This window comes from Pteropus alecto, unplaced genomic scaffold (assembly GCF_000325575.1).
Source record: "Pteropus alecto unplaced genomic scaffold, ASM32557v1 scaffold214, whole genome shotgun sequence".
NCBI classification, from domain to species: Eukaryota; Metazoa; Chordata; class Mammalia; order Chiroptera; family Pteropodidae; genus Pteropus; species Pteropus alecto.
The window spans coordinates 1,101,788-1,110,678 of record NW_006435787.1 but is presented as its reverse complement, the minus strand read 5'-3'; the positions used below and the strand labels follow the sequence as shown (position 1 = coordinate 1,110,678).

The 8,891-nt window shown below is 54.7% G+C and overlaps 1 protein-coding gene across 1 annotated transcript in view; it reads right to left on the bottom strand.

The window, feature by feature from the left end:
- ABCA13 (ATP binding cassette subfamily A member 13) overlaps positions 1 to 8,891 on the bottom strand; it is a 147,718-nt gene that overhangs the window by 108,101 nt on the left and 30,726 nt on the right. Inside the window, exons 12-13 of the mRNA XM_025046516.1 lie at positions 3,047 to 7,747; positions 137 to 1,900 (exon numbers count right to left, since the gene is read on the bottom strand). Of these exons, the coding sequence (XP_024902284.1) occupies positions 137 to 1,900; positions 3,047 to 7,747 (6,465 nt within the window). The remainder of the gene's footprint in view (positions 1 to 136; positions 1,901 to 3,046; positions 7,748 to 8,891) is intronic.

The following is an 8,891-nucleotide window of genomic DNA, read 5'->3' as shown; positions in this document are numbered from 1 at the left end:
CCGCGTGACCCTCCCCGGCTCCATGTGACCCTCCCCGGCTCCGCGTGGCCCTCGTCAGCTCCACATGACCCTCCCCGGCTCCGCGTGACCCTCGTCAGCTCCGCGCCGGGAAGACCCGCGGTCGGCCTTTCCTTACCTTTCGTCCGTCAGCGACACTTTCTGCCAGTGCTCGGCCAGCGCGGCCAGGTCCCCCAGGCCGTCCTCGAGGCTCGGTGACGGGCCGCGGGCGGGAGGCGCGCCGGCCGCCTCCTCGGTCCCCTCTCCTAGTCCTGACGCCGCATTCTTTCTGGCGGCTGCGTTACCGAAGATCTCAGAAACGCGCTGGAAGGGGGTCCCCGTGGAATCCGCCCCCTGAGGGCCGTTTGGGGCTGGACCTGTGAATGCGCCCCGGGGAGCCACGGTCTGCAGCAGAGAGGGGCTGAAAGCCAGGGCTTCACTCGAGTCACCTCCCCAGTCACCTTTCGTCCCGCTGGAGGCCTTGACAACGGCGTCTATGGCTTTCAAAGGGATGTCTGGGTGCTGAGCGAACGTCGGCAACGAATTCAAACCGTCCCCGCTCTCACCCTCCGAGTTATTCCGGAAGGCTGCCAGGATGAGATCCATCACCCTCCCTGGGCGGGTCCCCATTTCTGGGCTGTTTCGTGACAGCGTCTCCTCCAGGGCCACCCCGTGAGCATCTTGATGAGAACCGCGAGCAGAAATTCGATTAGGATGTAAGAAGTCTATCTGGTTGACGAGGTTGACTATAGGAACTAAGCAACCCAGGATTTCTTCCCAGACGTCGGAAGAATCTGTGGAAAACATCCGAGTCCCGTTCCTAATTGCTCCCGGAAAATGCTCCGTGTCTCCCGAATGAATTTCCCCAGATGTTAAAAATTCAGCAATTTCTTTCAAAATACTGGCGAAGTCCTCGGACCCGTTCACGCTGGAGAACACGCACGAGGACGTGTGGGGAACGTCGGGGTCGTGGGGGGCGGCGGGCCGGACCCCGGCCATCCCGACGGCCAGGCCGAGAGACGGCGCCAGCGTGCCGTCCACGCCGTCCAGCACGGCGCGGGCCGCTGTCTTCGGACCGGATGGCATCTCACTCGTGGCATTTCGGAGGCTTTGTCGCAAAGCGGAACAAAGCGTGTCGAAGAACCGCGCAGAGTCGTGGGCAGTGGGGGCGACACGCGTTCCCGAAATCGCGGCTCCCTTCCCCGACACGGCCGTGGCCAGCTCGAGAAGCGTCACGGTGGAGTCCAGCACCGCGGCGAGGCCCCCCACCCCGGCACTGGCGCTCACCAGCACGCCCGCAGCAGCGGACGCGTCCAGGAGCGGTTCCCGGACACCACGCTCCCTGCCAGCTCCCGAGATGACCGCGAGCCACCTCGCGGTGATCTCCAAGGCCGCTCTGTCTCTGAGGGGGAACGAGCTGTTTGCGAGGGAAAGCAAACCGGTCAGGTGAGCAAGTGTGACCCGCCGCAGCGCGGGACACCGGCTCCGGACGTCCCCGGCGGGGGAGTTGAGCAGCGTCTGCATTAGACTCGCCAGGCCCGCTGAGGTCTCTCTCACCAGGTGAAGGGCAGACTGGAGCTGGCGACCGAGCCAGGCGAGGCCGGCAGGACGACGCACGTGGGAAAGCAGCCGACTCGCGACCGTCAGGGACTCCGCGGGCTTTTCCGTCTCGCTCTGCATCGCGATTTCCCAGACGAGGGCGCGGAGCACGCCTCCCACGAGCTCCGGTCCATGGCGCTTATCAAAAAGGACGTCTCCGTTGGCCAGTGCAAACGAGCTTTCGATTAGATGACGTGTTATCTCCTTTAAACTTGAAAAATTGCTCATCGGTCCGTCTTCCTTCACAGAGGCAAGAAATGGATCCCCTTTCAGAATTTCTAGAATTTTATCCTGTGGGACAAAACTGTAAATATACATTTTTAATTTCATGTTTAGCAATGGAAAGATGAAAACGCATCGTGCGGGGGGTCGCCGACTGGGAGGTGCCGTGCTAAACTATACTGCAGAAAAATCAAATAACGAAAATATTTTCAACTGACGAAGAGAGTGGAGGAACCCCACAGACCATCCCATTACGACACCTCAAACCCGACACTAGAAAGCCATGCCCTTCGCGCTTAGAAACGTGGAATGGCTGTGCTGACTCCCCGTGCGCAGCGACATGTTCGCAGTCCTGGCATCACGTGGGCTCCCGACGGCCCTGGGGAGGGTCGGCACGGCCGCCCAGGTGCCCTCCTCGTGCACCCCCAGTCTGGATGGGCTCCAGAGCCGGCCCCCTCACGGGAGTGGGGCACGGAAGGGACATGGTCCCCGAGCAGGTGCAGGGCCCCGGAGGGCTGAGGACGCCCCCGAGGACGACGAGCCCCAGCACGGCCCCCGCGCCTCCGGCCTGACTGTGAGCACCCCTTCGTGACGGCCTGTCCCGCTGGCTTGGGGCTCGCTTGGCCAGCCCCGGGATGTGGAAGCCAGTTCCCGGTAGGAAATGCTGGCTCGGGCTCTACGTCAGGGACTGAGTCCAACGTCACGTCCCGTGGGACTTCGCTCCTGCCTCCTCACCGGCGAGTTCAAAAGGGACGGAAAAGAGAGACGAGACGCACGTAACGTGGCCATCGGTTTTAAATTGGGGGAATTTAACCAATTCCAAATATAAACCTCGCAGTGGAGTAATCGGAATGAAAACATTTAAACTCCTCACTTGCAATGGAACGGTTAATTCCGTTAATTCTAATTATGACCATGATGTATATGCCTTTACATATATAAAAACTAATTTTTCAGTTCCATATAAAATATAACTTCAAAATTAATTTTATAACCCAAAACGTACAAAAGCATAGTAAGTGACTACTTGCCAAGGGCCAGGTTTATACGGATGGCGACCACCAAAATCACTTTACCCTGACACCTTAATAAAATGGCCATTCAGACCAAACTCGCTCCGGAGGGCATCCGGAGGCGCCGGGTGCAGGTGCCGCCACTGGCACGTGTGCACCCCAGGGGCAGATGGCCACGCGTGACCGCCGAGCCCGCCACGCAGCCACGGACTCACCTCGGCTCCGCGACCACCCCCAGCGGAGATGTCTTGTTCGCAGGACGCTCCTTTTGTAAAAAGAAGAAGGTTTTCAAAAGCCGTTCCACGCGCCCCAGTCTGCTTCCCGGAGGGAGAGTTATTCCCTCTCCCCTTTCTGACTGCGTTCGGTTCAAGGCGAGGTTAATGGAATTCATTATCTGAAGGTCACTATCACTTAGACTCCAGGCTGCTTCTTGAGAGCTCCCAGCTAAGTTATTGATTGAATTAATTAGGAAGCTTTCTAAAAGCGACTGAACAACTGAGAAATTAGCTGGCTCTTCTGGGTCTGCCAGTTGGCTGAGAAGGGCACCATCGAAATCGCCTTCTCTAGGAATGTGTTCGAGGTAACCCAAAAAGGTAGTAATATCTTTAGCCAACAAAGCTAGATCATCGGTTGAACTCTCGTTGGCCACGAGACATAACGTCTGTATCATTCTTGCATAGTCTCCTTTTGCATATTTACAAAGCCAGTTTTTGGTGACCGATAGAAAATCTTTAGTAATTTCTAACGCCTGCGCTGATGAATGGAGGCTTTCCAGAAACTGGACGAGGTGCAGTGTTACGTCTTGAAGGGCCACTGGAGTCATCATTCGAGCGTCATCGTTAACGTCGGAAAGCAGGGCTCTGATCTTTACGTCGTAATTCAGGTCTTCCGTGATGTGTTCGGACTCAGGCCACGGCTCTCGCAGGTCGTAAAGGGCTGCGCTTTGTTCCGTAGAACTTGAGAAAGCGTCTAAGTCCCCGCCCGTCCGGTCTGCATTCAGAAACGTCGTGAGTGCAGAGAGCAGAGACTGAGTACTGTTTTCCAGGCTCCGATCCCCAGAAAGCAATTTCATTATCCTTCCCAAATTCACAGGAATACCTCTGGCCGACGCACCCGTGCTTTCGTTAACGTTGAGGATCTTGCTTAAACCAGCTAGTTTATCGAACATGTTTTCATGGGACGTAACTTCTGTAAGGTTGACATTTTTTAATTTTTCTACGATTTGCAAAGCAACGTGCTTCAGGGGACCACTGGGACAAAGCCCGGAGGGCGGGACAGATGGCAACACCTTACGCCAAAATTCTCGCACGCTTTCCCCAAGCGAGGTTTCAGCGCGGAGGACCCGAAACAGCTCCAGGAGAATGGAGCTCCAGTCTACGAGTCCGTGGACGACGCAGACCACTCTTCTGGTCAGCTCCGTCCGTGAGGTTTCGTTCGAACACCATGACGCTTCCCCTGGGGGGGACAGGCGGAGGCGCTCGAGCACGCTGGCCACGTTGCCGTAAAAGAAAGAAGACGCGCTCTCCGGGCGGTCACAGGCCCCGAACCGCGGCTCCTGCCGAAACCCGGCCGCGGTGTGATTCCTGCACCGCAGCACAGGGAGGCAAGTCAAAGCCTCGGCCAGGACGCCGGGCTTCTCCGACACCAGGGCAACGCTGTCCAAAAGGGCTTTGATCGCCGCAGTAAAGTCTTCCTTGGTGACACCGGAAATGCGCACGCCGTGAAGGAGCGTGAAGTCGTAGACGTCCTGGAGGGCTCCCGTGATGTTTTTGTCCGCCAGTCCCCGCAGGAGCCTCGCGGCCTGAGGAAGGGCGTAGAACGCGTCCACCGCGGCGTTCACGTCCTCTCTGGGGAAGAGGCGTGCCAGCCTCAGCAGGTGGCTGACGTCCCAAGAATGTGAGCTGTCCACTAGCTTCTCCATCAGGCCAACGAGCAGGCTGACCCCTGAAGTGCCAGTGCCCAGCCCGCTGACATTCCTGAAGAAATCCACGAGGCCGTCGCCGACTTGCTCGAGCTGGTCCACCAGCAGGTCAAGGTCGGGCTTCCTGACAGCTCGCAGGAGAGCAGTGACCTTCTTCAACACCTGTCTGCTACCTGGGTCTCCCGGGGTCCCGTGACGCGTCGAGGGCATCAGGGAGTCGAACACGCCCCTGATCACCTGGACACCGAGACCCACGGCTTTCGCTATTTCGTGCAAAATGATTTTGGGTGAATTTTGGAGATCGTGAGATAAGTTGAAGGTGAGGTAACTAGCTAAATGAAAGACTGAATTGCTGAAACTGTTTATATCCTTTTCCTTCGGACTGGGAGCAAATGTATTCAAAAACGTTTCCATTTTAGAAGAGGAGTTATTTTCCAGAACGTTAAGGGAAATATCCTCTGCAAGTTTTTTAATTTCCTTCCCTAGAGCGACTAAATGCAGCCAAAGATGTTGAAATTGGCTAGGAATTTCATCTGACGCTTCTACGGGTCTTAGAATTAATTCGATAAAATGTTTCCAGTTCGATTGAGAAGCAAATTCGAAGTCTCTCGTTAAGTTGTTGATAATCATCCTTACGTGGTTTGTGGAGTCATTTAAAAGAGTTAATAAAATCTCAGAGTTTGGTATCTTTTCCTTTTCTAAGACTGCAGTGAGCACAACATGTAGAAAGTCAGTTACATTTTTCAAAAAACTATTCACACAATTTATGTTTGACTTATTCAATGGACAATCCGATTCCATAATAGTCAACAGCCAAGTAACAAGTTTCCGCGTAGAGTTAATTTTGTTTTCCACGTCTCTGAAATGCCTCGGAAGACCCTGAAGACGGCCCTGTGAGAAACTGGGGCTATAAGCCATACGCAGCTGGTTTATGGTGTCCACGCTCTTAGCGCACCCTTTCAGTCTGCGAATTGAGTCCTCGGAGGAAAATGTGGACTTCAGCACGGCCAGAATCCGTAATGTCCTCTGCAAAGGGTTCACATATAATAAGCCATCTTCCGAAATAAACTCGGTGACATTTTGGAACATGGCAGCACAAGACGCTAGATCTTGGTCAAGTGCCACATTTCTAAGGAAGAGCATTGTTTCTCTCAGGTCGGTGACGATGCTTTCAAATTTCCCTCCGTAACGCGTGAGACTTTTTGAAAGAAGGTGATTTATCCGATGCACATTCTCATCCACATCTTCCGGGGCGTCGCTTGGCGCAGCGAACACGTCGCGCGGGGCGTACGAAACCCCTCCGCTTGCTCTCGCGTTCAAGGGCCGCGCCTGCAGCTGACGCAGGGCCATTTCCAGGGTGAAGAGGGACTTCTCTATTTGGCCCAGATTAAGTGACTTTACTCCAACTGACTCTTCGCCCAATGCTGCCCAGACATCCCCGAGATTCAGAAAAGCGTCCCAGTCTTGGAAGCCATCGGCTCGACTTATGTTTTTAAATAGATCCACTATGAGTGTAGCAGGGCGGTGGGTGGGACACAGTCCCTGGCAGCTCTTAGAAATGTTCACGTCGCTTTCCAGTTCATCCAAAAGCCGGGTGAGACCAACGTGAAGGGCAGAGAAAATGTTCGCGTCTGCCTTCAGAATCTGCGACACGCTGCTCCAGACTCCAGCCCACATTCGAAGGCACGAGACGGCACAGCGAAGAGCCGCAAACTCATTGAACGTGCTGCCGTTGGCGGAGAGGTTTGTAAGAATTTGCGGCCACTGAAAAATAAATGGAGCACCCCCATCTGCTGAGTCATTCACAAAGGAAACGCTTTTGTGATCCAAAGCAAAGCACTCGCGACCCAGCAAGGCTTCTCCCGAGCTGTTGAAGAGGTGGTTCATGTACCGAAATAAAGAAACGCGAAAGTCTTCGTCCACTGAGAGCCGCCGTTTGAGGCCCGTCAGAGTGGCGAGGACCACTTCCCATCCCAGGTCCTCCGCAGACATCCACGGCCGGGCTCGAAGCTCCAGAAAGCTAAACACGGCAAGCAGCTGTTGACAAGAAGGCACTTCGGAAATCTCCCCCAGAAACTCCGTCGTCTCGTATAAAAATGCGAGAGCTTTACTGACGTCTTGGGAATTAAATTGCTTTGTGATTTCCAAAACGTGTTTTGAGATTTGCGTGAGGAAGGACAGCAAAGACTCTGCACTCTGAAGGCTGAAGAATTTAGAAACACATTGGTAAAATGGAGAACACGCCTGCAGAAGTAGAGCTGAATCCTTGTCCTTGAAGACGTTTAGAGATATATGAGTCAAAAGCATGTCGGCTTCTTGTCTCTGCTGTTCAGAGGGGGCCGAGAAGAGACGGGACACATTCCTTACTGCATAGACGGCGTCCAGAGCTTCCGAGGCTTGTTCCCGCCTCAGAAATCCAAGTTCGTAGAGACTGCTTATTATAGCTTCACTTACATGAACAAAATCCATTTTCACAGCGGACGGTTCAGGCCAATCGGAATGGAAAAACTGGGAAAAGTTAAAGCAGTTACTAAGAATCCTCTCGTTTTCTGGAACGGAAAAATTTAAAAGTGCAGACAAGATCTCCAGTTCAGCTCTCTCTTCTTCTGAAACGTTATACGTCCACAATTCCAGCAGCTTAGGGTTAATGTTAAAAAGTATTAATTCCATAAATCTCAAGATATATCTCGATTCATTCTTGTCAAGAGTTTGCCTTTTTTCATTCATGTCTTTGCCAAATTCCAAATGTTTCCAAGTATCCATACCAGATGTGTCTCTTTCTAGACTTTTTAAATGCTTTGTCCACAATAAGCTTGTGTTTAAAATGGCTTCAGTGAGAGACGGGGGGCTATGGAATGTGGGACCACTAGGTAAGTAGAAAGACTCAGGCAATAACTTCTCCAAAAAGTCCATACATGATAAAAGAGAGATCGCTCGCTCATCCTCGGAGGCCTGAAACTTCTCCGTCAGAAGCTCCTTGGTGGCACGGATGACCCTACAAACACAACAGAACCGTGTTAGCTTCAGAAAAAAAATAAACTCAAGACAAATTCGACTTACCGAATTTTTAAAAATAATACTCAGATGTATTTGGTCAAAAATTGGAATATTTACTAGACCATATGTTTTCCGAACAGAGATGAAATTAATGTGAGCGTGCGAGTGTTTGAGAACTCTGCGGTGCATCGCCCGCGTTTCACCGGAAACCTGCCCTCTGCACCAAAAACGACGCGTTCGCAATCACGTCGCTCCGTGAGCTCACACGTGTGGCTGCTGAAGCCCAGTTTGCCATTGACGCCGGAAGCGTCTTGGTGCTCGGTTCCTCGTTGTGTCCCGGGGCGTCCGCGGCTGAGCGCGTCCGAGGGCAGGCTGTGTCGGACCCCGCCCTGTGTCACCTCAGGCCACCGTCGGGAGCCCTGAGCTGGAAGGCTCTGCACGGCGCTGTCTGACGCCACCGAATCCCGCGGCTTCTGATGGTGCCCGCTCCGTCCATGCATTTATTTTCTGAATACGCAGCTTTAAAGTGAAAGTTCTCGAAGGGGCGGCTCAGGCCAGGCCCGGCCCCCGCCAGGCCCGGCCCCCACCTGGGGAGAGCTCGGGCCCCAAGGCCATGTCTGACGCCCAGGCCCTCGTGTGGCAGATGTCAGCAAGAGCCCGGTGCAGGAGCCGGGTACGAATCGATGTCCCCGCCATGGGGACCGGTGGCCCGTCCCAGCTCTAGACACGGGCAGCCGCCGTGAAAGCTGAGCACGGGCTGTACGTGGGGGGCCACAGGCCAGGGACACCTAAGCGTCTGCGGAGCGAGCTGAGGCCCAACCAGGAGAGACGCTCCCGTTGTCAGACCTCGGCGCTCCCAGAGCTGTAGACGAGAGACGTGACCCGAACCGCCGTGCGCGCGTTGAGGGCCACCCCCTCGCCAGCCTCTTTACTCTGATCCCGCGGTGCCTGCCACGCTGGCGGGAGAAGCGGCCTTCCCCTGACCGGGTCCCGACGGAGGAAGCTCGGGCTGGGTGCAGAGGGCTGCTCTCTGCGGGACAGAGCGTGGCCGCTGTGGCCCCCGGACCCGACGACGTTTCCTGGGAACGTCCCCATCAGGGAACAGAAAGCTGCGCTCCCAGGAATTCAGACCTCGCTGGAAC